The following is a 14,538-nucleotide window of genomic DNA, read 5'->3' on the forward strand; positions in this document are numbered from 1 at the left end:
TGATTGAATTTTGATTGAGTTTGCTTGACTCCATTGTTCATGGATTTATAATTTGTCTAAAACTGCTGCGGTGAAGTTGCGTTCTCAGATTAGAACATGCCATACACCTGATGGGGATTCAAAGCTGGTGACCTTGTTTTAATTTCGATTTTGGGACATTTGAGATCCATTTACAGCCCTGTTATTAAAAGAGTATGCCATTGTGTGCTGGTGTCTTTCCTAAGTTCCCTGTCGAGAAATCAATAGCACGTGCAAGTTAATGTTAAAGGGGTGTCCGTGCGGCTTTCAAGGTAAGAATGGGATTAGTACAAAGAAAGTACTTAAATTTAAAGAAGTTTATGGATGGAGCAGACGTGATGAGCGAAATGGCCTCTTCCTCATTTTCACTGAGTGCTGAATATGATCTCTTCTGCAAGGCTGTGATATTGGGGTTGTGTGCGAATGAAATCTTGAACTACTGCCATTGAGCTCTTTTTGAAATATTTATTTTTAGTTTTTGATTCGATCATCTGTCAACCTGGAGTAAGTTTTATATTTTGTGCCTAGATCTAGGAACCAAGTTGCTTTTCTAAATTCAAGCTCGAATGCAAGCCACGTTTGTTAATGGCAGTGATAAGGTTGTCGATGTCGGATTACTCTTCTTGTTGTTGACACATCATGGAGCTCAACAATTCGATTAAGCTGAAAAAGAAAAATTGGTGCAATGACAGTTGGGTTATATATAACTATGAAAGCAAATCTCAAAGTTCCAAAAGAAAAAAAAATGGAAACACTTGAGTCGACTGAAATGATCAGCATACCCTGGGACATCAGCAGTTTTTTTTTTTTTTTTTGGCCATTGCTACCTAATGGTGGGTTTAACCATAAATAAAATAACCAATGTCCTCAAGCTACGAGAAAGAAATCAATTAAAACCCAGTGGCATCGTTTTCATGTCCAAGACTGCATTCACATCACCACACGAAGAGCACTGGTCCTCGAAGGTGCAGACGTAATGGCACGTATAACCAGAGAGGAAAATAGCAATGTTTTGTTTATCCTCCTCGTGCCACTTTGCGCATAAGGCTGCTGAGGCGGTTTCATTGGCCCTGGGTTACAATCCTGCATGGGTCAACACTCCGACACACGACACTCGATTGAGTGCACTGGAATTTGGAATTTGTTCAGCGTGCCGGGATAGCTCGCCTACTCTTCGCGAAGGACACTGTGGGATCTTTAACACCCACCTACTAATGCCGGGAGACACGATGCCCATTTTAACGTCCATCCGAGGGACGGCACACACAATTGATGAATCACCCTGCCAGTGAAACACCAGGATGACAGTTTATAGTTTGGCTGAGATTCAAACCCAGACTAGATAGCTCAGAGGTGAGTGTGTGTACTTCTAGGCTATCCTGCCAACCTGAAATTTAACAATAGGAGGGAGAAAATAAACCATTAAAGCATGTGGACAGATAGACTGCATTTCTACTTTTGAGGCAAATGGATTCAATGTATCAATACCATGTCTATTGGGTTATTTAGTGGTTGTTTCACTGCTGATATCACCACACAACTTTTTTCCTCCCTCCCTTTGCAGCAGGTGAGCGAACACATCGCTGCGGAGACTGCGGAGAATCGTTTCCTTTTCTTTCACAACTCGGCCGGCACCAGCTTGCCCACTCTGAGGCAAAGCCACATCGCTGTCCTGAGTGTGGGCAGTGTTTTCGGCAAAAGCACCACTTGCGTGTCCATCTGCGCAAGCACACTGGTGAGAAGCCTTATCCATGCGATGTGTGCGGAAAGCGCTTCGTGCAGTCTGCACACCTGGTCACGCACCGGCGCGTACACACAGGTGAACGCCCGTACGTTTGCCTCACTTGTGGCCGTGGCTTTGCACAGTCTTCACACTTGGCATTGCATCGAAGAAAGCACGTCATCGCTGAAGGGCTCCTCGTGCTGGGCAGCAGTGGAGCATCCGGGATGGGTGCTACGCTACGGCAAATGCATCACATCTCCACTCCGACCTCGCACTCACCCCCAATACCACAGAACCTTCCTGATGTGGCTTTTGTGCCTCCAATGCTCCCTCGGTGAGGCTGGGTGCAGTGCAGGCCTGACGGACTTCTTTGCAACCTTGCAATTCGAGGTCAAAAAAATTTCTTTTTCCCTTTTTCCCCCCCAACTATTTCATGGCCAAACATCTGCACAGCCAATGTGGCATTGGAACGACATTCTAGTGTGCATCCCACACCAGCGAGGATGTCCATTTCCAGGCAGCTTGATTCAGCACTTCGACATGTTTCCACTCTGTTGGAATACTGAGGCATTACACGGCTTTGTGGCCATTACAGCAGGTTCCTCTTCGAGGAAAAACTTTTGGCTGTGAAAATTTCAGGGTCTACTTGTGATTTAACCTCTTAACTTCAAAAGTATTTTTTAGGAATAAACGGGAAAGGGAGGGGAGAGGAGAGACATAAGGTGTTAATGGTTAATTGCTGATACAATAAGAGCTGGGATGCAAAAAAATCAAAACAATGCCCATCGGGCATTATTCTAAATAGTCCACAATCGTGGAAGAAATAAATTATTTTTGTTTTTACTAACCCAGCTATCTTAATTACTAATTTTAATTTTTTTTATTTTTTTTCCATGTGGTAACTTTTAAGGTTCCGTTAGCGGGCTTTAAAGATTTGCAGAAGTTTTCCATTTGTTGTTTTTGGTGATTGATTTTGAAGGCGTGCATAAAATAGACATCTTGCTGAATTTGGAGCAAATCTGCTGACTCGATGAACACGACACAGAATCTGTCAGGTCGAGACAAGTGATTAACAAAACGTTTGGATTACTGTTCCGTAACTGGTCTGGTTGTTCATAATACAGCGCCTTGGATGTTCTCCAATGTTGGATTTTGCTGGATAACTTGGAGTTTTGATCACAGTTGTACTTCCGGCCTGTTGTCAGTCAAAGTGGCTCAAAGCGGACTTTGCTGGAATTTATGGAGCTACGTTTTCCAGTTATACATGTCACCCCCCCCCCCCCTTGTCATGCTGCCCAGCCAGGTGCTGCAGTCAAAGTGGCTCAAAGTAGACTTTGCTGGAATTTATGGAGCGACGTTTTACAGTTATACATGTCACCCCCCTTGTCATGCTGCCCAGCCAGGTGCTGCATGCACAGTGGCCTTAGTGAAGTAACATTTCACTTTTGGTACTTAATCTGACCCTTTCCCCTCCCCCCCCCTCCCTCAATGACACGCACACACAGAAAAGTGGCCTCATAACACTTGTATATATCCCAAAATAAATGAGGCTTACAATTATTGGATTCTGATCCTTTTTATTTATTTATTTTTTTAAAGATTACATAAAATTTGATTTATACTTTGGGATAACTGTATTCTTGATTTTTATTTTGTACCAAGTGGTCTAACAATGACACTATTCCTAATCAGGATGGAGCCTTGCCCTGCAGAGTTGGTTTGGGGGAACAGGCACCACCTTGTCATTTGCCTCCAGCTCAAGCTGCTTGTGTGAAGGATAGGAAGTTGAGATTTGGGTCTTGGAATGTTGATGGTTTTACAGAGCAGATTACGGAGATTGTAAATGTTACAATCAGAAGAGGAGTGTTGGGGGTTGCAAGATAGCAGATGGACGGGGAATAGTTCAAGGGAGCTTGTTTGGGGATTTAAGGATCTGATTGAATGGCTGGCAGGATCGCAAAGAGGTATGCACATTGGATGTAGCAGAGTGGGTAGTGCAATTCCTATGAGAGAGGACAGTGTGCAATCCCTGCCAGTGGCCTGTATGAGCAATCAAAGCAGTGGGAGGCTGAGAGTAGGATACAGGATGATGGCAGGATATAAGTGGCTCCAGGAGATCCATACTGGTTGCAAAAAATGGGTTTCTTTTCCTGGATCCCAAGTTCAGCAAAATAGACAGACATCATGACCAGGGTGGGATGAATAAAAGAGGTATTGTATGATGAGATAATGAACATGGGTTTTTGAGTGACCCAGGAAGAAGAAATTATGTGAATGTGGCTTTTGGGAAGGACGTCAAAGAAGGATTCAACAACAAAAAATAGTTGACAGCCACAGTAATCATTCGGCTGAGTGTAAAGGTTGACGGCACCTGCTGCCGGATTTGCACCTGCAGTTCTGCGATTTAAGACACAGGAAGTCTCCATTTGACGCTTCGCCCCCTATATTTCATTTCCAACATCGAAGTGCCTCTTGGGGATTGGAAAAACGTACATAACTTGCCGGAGCAATCCTGGGGCAAAGTTGTCATGTCAAAGAGAGGCGTTCACCAGGCCAAGAAATGATTAATAGTAACAGTCACGATTAAATAATCTGTCACTTAGTCACCAATGACATGAACACAACTCGTGAAAGAAAAAAGTTTAACTTTTTAATTTTGTGCACTGAAAACGGTTTCAAGCTCAAAATAAAAACGTGCTTTCTGCCAGAGAAAAGAAAACCCTGTTTTAACTAACACTTGCGGAAATTAAAGAGGACGCAGACCTAATTGGAACTGCAACTTTCGCTAACTTGCATTTTGTAACTCGCAGCAATGAGGTGCTGGAGGATGGGGGACAGGTTGGGGATGGAGAGGAGGTCATTGGAGTATATTCTGTTTGTGTGCAGGATATCTCAAAGAGTTGTGGACAGGTTGGGTGTGTTGCAAGGACGAATTGATTTGATTTTGGTGAAGATCCGAATCCGGATCTCGAGACGAGAATTATTTAATTTAAAAAGTGATTCTTCACCATTGAGAGGGCCAAAAACGATATTGTACTATATCGCATGATATTTCAAAAATGTATGGGGCCCGATATGTTATTGTGGATCAGGCATTACGTGGCGGAGGTATGCGTTCTGCCGAGTGCCCTTCTCGTTAATATTGTAAAAGGCCTATTGGACGTTATCAATAAAATGATAAATCGCAATTCATTTTGTCTGCTATGCAAATATAGGAAGTATGAATACGAGACAGGGTTTTCATAATGTAAAACTGCTCTGTTGAAATGTAAAAGTAATTGCCTGAGTTAATAAGTTTGAAGTGTTTTCTCGACCTTTGTCAAAATTTGGTTGTTATTATCATTGGTAATGTCATTATTGTAAATTGTGGACACAGCAGCAGTGGTGGATCCAGAGGGGAAACGGTGGAGGGGATCATTGCTTCCTCCTTGACAAAGGGCCATTGAATGAAAGAGAAAGGAAGGAGGAGACCCCCACTAAGCTTATCTATGACCCTGCCACTGTGCATTGGTGGGAGGGGGGACGGGGAGGATGTTGAGGGGTGGTTTGCAGATCTTAAAGAATTTGGATGAAAATTGTCATTTTTTAAATATTTTCATTTACAGATGCTTTCCAACGGTTGTGACTTTTTTTATGGTGTATTGGTTTCGATGTCTGTCTGCACACAAAATTACCATATTTCTCTGTTGTCTCAGGTCACTCACCTGCATTTTTTTTCATTTATTATTTTTTCATTTATTTATATTTTCACTAATTAATGGTGTCCGATGATTCTGTGATTTTTCCCGGTGTACCGGCTTCGATGTCCATTTGCACGCAAAATTTCAGCTTTCTATGTCACCTGGAAGGCACCGATCTTGAGTCAGCCAGTCAGTGAGTGGATAGAAAGAGGTATATTGTTGTGGATTCTCGCCACTCCGCGTGCGGGTGGCCGTTTTTAGCCAAATCGCGGCCGTGCGCCCACCAACCGTGGCAATCCATTCGCAGCTTTCGGATCAACGCCGAAATCCAGCTTCAGGTGTGTTTTTAACCACACCACAACCTTGTCAATGCTCTGCCCGCGCTGCAGGGTCGATCACCGAATTGTCGATTTACCTAATTATTCGCACGGTCAGACTACCGAGAGGTTGTACCTCAACGGGACCTGTCCAGAAACGAGCCGCTTTAAGCAGCTCTTTCCGTCTGCGATTGCCGAGCGGTTTATTATCGCCAAGCCCCGTTGGACCCGATTATCTTATCGGCTATTAATAACCAGCTGTTTATTCCGAACGCAATTATGGCAGTTCAATGGTGGAAAGGACAGACATTTATTTGTACTGCAGGCACGTATGCAATGAATGGGGGAAAGGGACAAGACACGAGCAAAAAGACCTACAGCCGTTGTCTATTTATTATGGACATACACTTAACGATTCTACTTATCGGACAAGGCGCCACAGACTTCCATGCAAAAACCCCAGGAAAGAAAAGGGAGAACAGGGCCCGTAGGCCTTTAATGTTCCTCAGAGCTTGGACGACCGAAGGAGCTCCGCGAGGCCGTGCAGGTTACCTTGTCGCCCTGGAGACGACTTGATGGGTCTTTCGGTCGGCGACCCTCGGTATGTCTCGTCGTCAACACGGCAGCTGGCGTAACGGCAGCTCAGTTGGTCCAGGCCTTGCCGTGCGGCCTGGTCGATTGGGCCTGGCCGACGACGCTTCAGAGGAGCGAACGGGCCTTGCTCTTTTGGAGTTGATGCTCTTTGAAGAGCCCGCTCACTCCTCAGCGTCGCTCGGACATTCCCGGGGCCCGATCACTTCGGACCGTTATGTCGCTGGCTGGCGACTTCTCTCCGGCTGAAAACCCCTCTCCGGTTGGCGACTTCACTGCTGCCTCCACCGACCCACAACCCTGCACTGCACTGCAGGCTTGACTGGACTCCAGGCTCCAAACTCCACCGGACTCCAACGACCGAGCTCCACTCCGAACCCAGACTCAACTCAACTCTTGACCTCAACCGGTTTCTTGGCGTTTCAGCCTGGCCTTTTATCGGGTTCGGGGGTGGTGTTTGGTCTTTCACCTTCGACCCTTCACCCCCGGCTGGCTCCGCCCATTTTGTCATTCTGATCCGATCTTGCTGTCAAACGCGGACGTGGTAGGAATCACCGGCTTTCGCTCCAACGAGGGAGTCTTCATGTTTGTCGGCGGAGATGTTGTTCGTTTGTGGAATGCCGTTGCTGGTGAAAAGATGGCGTTGTTTGTGGAGATGATGGTGAGGAGACGTTGTTCGTTTGTTGATGTTGTTTGTTGGGGAAAAGATGGCGGCGCCATGGAGATGCTGGTGAGATGTTGGCGGTTGTGGCGAAGGTGGTGAAGAGATGGTTGTGGCGAAGGTGGTGAGGAGATTTTGGGCGGTTGTGACGAAGGTGGTGAGGAGATGTTGGCAGTTGTGGCGAAGGTGGTGAGGAGATGTTGTTTAAAATAAAGATAGGAAAGAATAACACGACCTCATAGATGCACAGCTATGCACTGCTGGAGGGAGGTTGTGTGTGTGTGTGTGTGTGTGTGTGTGTGTGTGTGTGTGTGTGTGTGTGTGTGTGTGTGTGTGTGTGTGTGTGTGTGTGTGTGTGTGTGTGTGTGTGTGTGTGTGTGTGTGTGTGTGTGTGTGTGTGTGTACGTGCAAATTGCTGTTGCCTGCTATCTCCACATTGAGGTGGATTTTTCGGAGGTGAACCAGAGACCTATCAGGTCTCAAAGTGTACGCGTGTGTATGTGCATGTAAGTTGCTGCTGTCTGCTATCGCCACACGTGGGTGGGTTTCAGGAGGCGAAACAGAGACCGACCGTGCGTGCGCCATTGATTGGTATCTTCATATGCGAGTTTCACAATGTGGAATGGAGTCCTCCTTGGGTGGGCTCAAAGTATCCACCTTCATTTCAGTAAGGGGTCACTATCATGGACCAAGCTGTGAAGCTTTCTGTTCTCAAATTTTGTGCCGAGGACTCTCTTCAGGATCGTCACTGAGCCCCGGACAGCTTCCAAATGTTGTTAGTTTGTTATAATATTCCCAGGGATGGTTTTTAATATCTCTGAGGTTCTTCGTTATCATTCCTGTAGGTCCAGATATCACTGGTTCCCAGAGTGTGCTGCCTTTTTGGCTGCATCATTGGTTAAAGGTGTAGCTATGCCACTGATGCAGTGCCCCTATTACCAGGATACTGGTACTCATGTCACCGACCTCAGAAGGATGACAGGCTGAGTCAACCCCATTGGTGTTAATTCAGTGGCTAATGGGGCTCGACCTCAGGACCCTGGGATCCCAAGCCACCATCCTAACCACTAAGCCAACACCAGGCTCGCTATCACTGGTACAACTTTGTCATTCTTCAGCTTCCAGGATCTTTTCACTTCATTCTTGAGGTCTTGGTGTTAGGTCATTTTCTTTATTTCTGCATCGTTTAGTCCAAAAACACCTCAATCAGCAATGCCTTCTTCTCTCTTTTTTATTTTACCAAAGTATTGTTACGTTTGAGGGGGGGGGGTATGCATTCAAAGGGTAATTAGGATGTTTAATTAGGTATGCCATGCTGTTCGAGTTTACCAGGATCTCGATGTAATAAGTAGCAATTCAGTGGTGATAAGTTGTCTAGTAAATGTTCATTTCTTCAAGGGGGGAAATGATAATTGTCACGTAATTAGATAGGGACACGGGATAGGGTAAGTGTGTCTGCGTAAACCCCTTTTGGTATTCTCTGGAGACTGGCCGTGACGTCACAGGACAGTGCAGCGGATGGCTCCGCCCCGTGATCACGATTGGCAGAAGGCGACGGCGGTGGGCCAATAAACGGCTCGATTGGAAGTGACGAGGACAGGAGGATAAAAAGGTTCTGTTCGGGGTCGAAAAGGAAGAGGAATAAGATTACAACCAAAAAGATCGGTTTTTTTTGGTGTGGAGGCTGTTGCGCGGGAAGCATCCTTGTTGTTGTGCTGATTCGATCGTGTTCTTCATCGTGTCTTGGAGCCTTGCTGAGCCTCGTGCCTCACCTTGGTTGGCTCTGGGGTTCTGCTGATTCGGAGTACGGGGTCGAACGGCGGGCGGACCTGCCTCCCTCTCCTGCTCGCAATTTGGCGCCAGAACTGGTTCCCTGGCGGCTGTTAGCGGACTTGGGCCAGGACCAGGAGGTCGACAGCACCACAGTTTCTCCTGCCCCCCTGACGAGAGCAAGGCCAGCTCGTCCGACGCCGATCCAGGAACAGTTGCGTCCACACCACGGTCCAGCCTGACCGCCAGAAATAGCTACGTTTTGTGTGCGTGCGTGCGTGCGTGCGTGTGTGTGTGTGTGTGTGTGCTTGGCGCCTTTGAAGGTTTGAGATCTCTGTATTCATTGGAATTGTCTGTGTTTTCCCCACGCCCGATCCCACACCATCCCGTCGAATCGCCCCGGATCCCTCTTCTTGCCGAGTCTTGTTATTTCTGGTTAATAGTAAAAACGAATAAACATCATCAACTCAGTGAAAAGTGACTCGTGCCACCTTCCTCGTCCCGTTTGCGGTAGAGCGATGAGAACCACCATGTTTGGGTTATAAACAAATAAACCGCCTCCATCGTTTCGGCTCATTCTACGTTGGCGGGACTGTTCAAGTCCCGTGGACGTCACAGTATGATTGATATCTGGTCGCAACGCTTTGTTTTCGATGTTCACGCTCGATGGGATCATTCGGTCTGACGTGAGCGGGAGCTACTTCCATGTTTTAAGTGATTACTTTTGGTTCATGTTCCCACAAATTCTCGAGAACTGGAACATCAAAGTTTTCACAGATATGCCAGCAGATTACATTATGAACTCTGTTGTGTTGTGTGTACAGCTGTTCTGATATGAGTTTGTGTGTGTGTTCGGTCATTAAGCATAACATAACATATTCTCTTCACTCACCCCACCTTTCTCTCTCTCTCTCCTCCCCCCCCCCCCCCACTCACTCTCTCCCCTCCTCACTCCCCCTCCAAATGAAATGCAGCTGTCTCCTCCCACACATCTGTCGCTCTCGTTGTCTCTCTCTCACACCCCTTCCTCCAGCAGTGTACAGCAACATTTGGTGAGGCGTTGCTCTCCCTACCTCCACCCCCCTTTCTCGCTCTTCTCCCCTTTCTATCTCCCCCTTCTTCACCCACTCCTCGTTTCTCCTACTCTCTCTTCCTCTCTCCTTTGACCCCTGCCAATATCCTAACACCCCCGTCAGCGAAGCGGCAGGTTGTATTTGCTTGTATTAGATATATACTGTACGTATATATATATATGTATGTGTGTGTGTCAACAGGGGGATGCTTCTGAACATTTTGTTGGTTATAGTATTGGGTGTGGAGCTGTGGGAAAATGGGATTAGCAACAATCTCTGAAATAAACATGTCGTCACAAAAAAAGGCTCAAAAATCACCCTTTTAAAAATAACGATCTCCCTGATGGTGCACTGTTATTGGGGCTCACCCCAAAAGTAAACAGTGTGTGTGTGTGTGTGTGTGTGTGTGTGTGTGTGTGTGTGTGTGTGTGTGTGTGTGTGTGTGTGTGTGTGTGTGTGTGTGTGTGTGTGTGTGTGTGTGTGTGTGTGTGTGTGTGTGTGTGTGTGTGTGTGTCATTGTCATAATTGGTGATGACTGAATATTGTTATGGAAATGGCCGTTATTGGACTACTAAATATAGGATTAGCTCAGATCCCCCATGAAATGCATGTATAGCGACGTTGTGTGGTAAAATGGACGTAACATGTGTGTCGGGAGGTGTAACAGGCTGTATTATTGTTGTGCAGTGGTGGTGGAACAAGAACTCTCTCTTCTTCTTCCCGATCCCTGACGAAGCCCCGCCCAGTCGGCTGAGGGGGTGTGGCCTGGAGAGAGGGTGTGGCCAAGGGAATGGAAGTGACGCGAAGGGGAGGGGTTTTTGTGAGTCGCCGAGAGAGACGAGCTCGTGAAACGAAAGGAGAAACTGTGAGAGAAAAGGATTTCAGTTTGGACGAGCGTCGGCTTCTCGAGGCGTGCTCGGAGTCGCTTCGAAGCGAGCAAACGAAGGAGGCACAGTGTTGGATCTTCCAGGAGAGACGCTGAACCCACCTGCACGTCGAGGATTCTGCCGTGAGAGGGACGGCAGCCAGATTTGAGGTTCGGCCTGTGTCTGGCCGTGGAGCCTCCGTCTTTACTCACCTCACGGCTGGACATGTCGATCCGCCTGGGGAGCTCGGCACCTCGATTTGGGCCTTGTCTGGTGCACAGGCCAGGCCTGGATTTGTGTGCTGGACTAAGAGAGATCAGCTGAGGCCGATCATTGATCTGGCGGACTTGTGCCGTCGACATTGCGCGGGGCCGGAGCGCGCTGAGGAGAGCGTGCGCACACAGTGCCTTGAGGGAGCAAGAGTACGACGCCTCCATTTCGTCACGTGGCACGTTCGAGCGGGAGTTCGAATCCGTGGACATTCGCCTGTTGCGAGCGACATTCATGCTTTTGACACTGTCCTCTCGTCCACGAGGCATCACCAAGTACTCTGTCTTGTCTTGCATGCATGCTGTTTGTATGTCTGTCTTTGCACGTTGTCTCAGGCATATTTCGGTAGCGACCCCTTGAAACCTTTAGTCCGTGGTTCCCTATTTCAGAACGGGTTGAGGATTGTTAATAAAGCCATTGTCATGAATTTTGCTTGTGTTGTGATCCCCGATGTTCCCCAATAAATCTGGTTAATTCGTATGAAGTTTCCGCTATGGATTAATTAGTGTCGCGTCGAGGAACGATCTGTTCGATTGGCATGTAAAACCAAAAATGGTTACAGACTGGCAGAAAACGCTTGGCATCTGACAAAACCAGTCTGTAACCAGGGGTTATATTTCCCCAACTGGCAAGGTACAAGGATTACGTTGGTATCGCGATTGAAGGTGTGTGACCCGAGGCCTGTGCTGAGCCAGCCGGCGTTATAAACCCCGGAGACGATGGTGGTGAGGGTGGCGCCAAGGACCAGGTGAGAATCCCGCCACCCTGGATCCATAACAATTTGGCTGTCAGGAGTGGGACGACGAACTCTCCGCTTCCACCTCCGTAAATTTGCAGAACACCAATTGTGTTAACAATTGGTAGTTGGGAGCGGGATATTTGGACCAGTGGTGCATTTCGCACCCCGGACATTGGTTACAAAATAAAAAAAAGACGGTCCAGATTTGATTTGATTTTGTGCTTGAGCGGATCGGAGGAAAAACTTGCAAATTGTAAAGAGAATGGAGTCACAAAATGGCGGCGCGGCTCCATCTCGGCGCGACACGAAGCGGGAGTCACAACAATTGGCCGATGCACAGGAACGAATTCGGTGGCTGGAAAATGACTCTGCCAACACAGTCGAGGTACTATTTAGAGAAATGATTAAAGTAGAGTGGTTTACCCGTGAGTTGTCGGAACATGAGAAGAGAGAGAACAAAAGAATAGAGGAAGAGCACATTGGTATCTCCCAGGATAGGAAGAGCGTGGAGGAAGAATGGAAAACAAAGCTAGAAAAGGAAAAATGTGAACACGATTTGGAATTGAAACATCTGAAGGAAGAGGTAAGATCAGGCAATCAGATAAGAGAAAGCCTAGAACAGAAGGTAAAAAGAAGAGAGAAATATCTGGAGCAAAGGAAGGAAGAATTGTTGGAAAAGTCAAGACAGTTCAAAGAACTACAGGGAGAAATGAGGAAAGTAGAGGGGAGTACCCATAAGTTGGAACAAGAGAAGAGCGAACTGAACAAAAGGATAAAGGAAGAGCAAATGAGTAATTCTTGGGATAGGAAGAACTTGGAAGAAGAATGGAAAACAAAGCTGGAAAAGGAAAAACGGAAAAAAACAAAGCTGGAAAAGGAAAAACGGGAAAAAACAAAGCTCGAAAAGGAAAAACAGAAACACGATTTGGAATTGAGACAACTGAAGGAAGAGGTAACAGGCAATCAGGAAAGAGAGCCTGGAAGAGAAGATAAAAAGAGAACAGAAATATCAGGAACACCTAAAAGGAATACGGTTTAAAATAAGGATGAATTGAGGAAGGAAGCATGCGAAAGAGGTGATGAGATGAGCAAGAGAATGGATGAAATGAGAGGAATTATGGGAAAAAGCTTCTGAGTTATGGAAACACCAAAACAGAGAGGGAATTACAAAACGAGCTGAGGATGTTGAGATGAAAGAAAGAGAACGGAGAATGAAACGTTGAGGAACCACACTGTGCAGATCGAACAGCAAGACGAAAGAATGACGTGCAAGAAAGAATAGTGAAAGAACAACGAATGAAGCAGGAAAGAGAGATTAACCAATTGAAGGAAACGATGGGATTGGAGAAGGAAGAACAAGAGAGACAGTGGGAGAGGAAACAAAAGGAAGGACAAGAACAACTAAAGGAGAAAGCAAGGTTGGAGTACGAGGAGATAGTGAAAGAACAACGAATGAAGCAGGAAAGGGAAATCAGCCAATTGAAGGAAACGACGAGATTGGAGAAGGAAGAACAAGAGAGACAGTGGGATAGAAAACAAAAAGCGTATGAATTTGAAACTGAACAACAAAAGGAAAAAGCAAGGTTGGAGTACGAGGAGATAGTGAAAGAACAACGAATGAAACAGGAAAGGGAAATCAACCAATTGAGGGAAACGACGACATTGGAGAAGGAAGAACATGAGAGACAGTGGGATAAGAAACAAAAGAACAAGGAATGAAACAGGAAAAGGAAATCAACAAAATGAAGGAAACGATGAGATTGGAGAATGAATAACATGAGAGATGATGGGATAGAAAACAAAAAGAAAACAAATTTGAGGTTGACCAACTCAAGGAGAGAGCAAAGTTGGAGTCCACGGAGATGGAAAAACTCCGGAACGATAATGAACAACTCAAAAGGCTCAGAGAGAAAGAACGACTCAAAGGGAAAAGAAAATGGAGCCAGGAAGTAGAACAGCACAATAATATGGGATGTGTGACATCACCACAGGGAGGAATGTTAGTGGTGCGGGACTTGATTGACATCACTCGTCGGATGACACCACAATTAGAGCAAACCCTGGTGATTGAGACATTGAGGGAGCATACGGGGTTGTTGACGAGTGAGATACATTTTGAGCAGGTCCGGCATGTGGAGCTGACAGCCCCAGAGGAGTGTGGCGAACCGATGATGAGCAACCTGCTGGATAGAAGCGACCGGACAGAGGTTACTCTGGAACGAAGCAGGTACGTGGGTACATGCATACATGGTGCGGACGAGGAGCTTAAGGTAGAAATGGAATTTTATGTTAACGAAGAGACTCTGTCCGATGGGGTGCACGTATGCGTGACCCCTGAAGGTGTGTGAAGTGCCTGTGAATGAATGCTGTGAGCCCACAGTCCAGACTACAGCACCGGTATGTGCTGCCGAGGCTGAAGTGTGTGTGGGTATTCACCTGGCGGTCGAGAATGTAACCCTGGAATGCGAGGCAGTTGGTCAGTACACAGGCAAGGTTGAAGGTGTGGAATGTCAACACCTAACCTTGGAATGAGTGCAGCCTGCTGTGTGTGGGAGTCCTGAGCATGGAGTGAATGGTGACGTAGGAAATAGGTTTGAGGTGCAAGGGGAAATAGAAATGCCACCAGGACAGTATTTGAGTCAGGGGACAGAAACCATAATGGACAGCTCCGCATGGGTTTTTACAGAGTTGAAGGTGCTGCATCCCGGAGCAGTTTTAGATTAGATTTTAGAAATCCAATTTAGAAATTGGATTTTAATTTTTCTATCAGCCTCACAGGAACTTTGGGGTGGAGTGCAGATAAGTGGCAGGCGGCACTGGCGTGTGTCAC

The 14,538-nt window shown here is 46.6% G+C and overlaps 2 protein-coding genes across 10 annotated transcripts in view; both read left to right on the forward strand.

The window, feature by feature from the left end:
* The window catches only part of LOC147031827 (uncharacterized), a 109,873-nt gene extending 104,639 nt beyond the window's left edge, over positions 1–5,234 (forward strand). For 6 of the 9 annotated variants that reach the window (XM_085868035.1, XM_085868076.1, XM_085868056.1 and 3 more), the window contains one exon: positions 1,583–5,232. In XM_085868035.1, coding sequence (XP_085724161.1) covers positions 1,583–2,079 — 497 coding nt within the window. In that variant the 3' untranslated portion in view covers positions 2,080–5,232. Of the gene's footprint in view, positions 1–1,582 lie in introns of all 9 variants that reach the window. The other 3 variants (XM_085868024.1, XM_085868087.1, XM_085868006.1) reach the window with 3 other exon arrangements.
* A 6,753-nt stretch (positions 5,235–11,987) lies between these two features.
* Positions 11,988–14,538, forward strand: part of LOC147031828 (carnitine O-palmitoyltransferase 2, mitochondrial-like) — a 71,416-nt gene continuing 68,865 nt past the window's right edge. Inside the window, exon 1 of the mRNA XM_085850077.1 lies at positions 11,988–13,935. Coding sequence (XP_085706203.1) covers positions 13,571–13,935 — 365 coding nt within the window. The 5' untranslated portion in view covers positions 11,988–13,570. The remainder of the gene's footprint in view (positions 13,936–14,538) is intronic.

This window comes from Eptatretus burgeri, chromosome 2 (assembly GCF_056783735.1).
Source record: "Eptatretus burgeri isolate ZD-2024b chromosome 2, Ebu_testis_v1, whole genome shotgun sequence".
Lineage (NCBI taxonomy): Eukaryota > Metazoa > Chordata > Myxini > Myxiniformes > Myxinidae > Eptatretus > Eptatretus burgeri.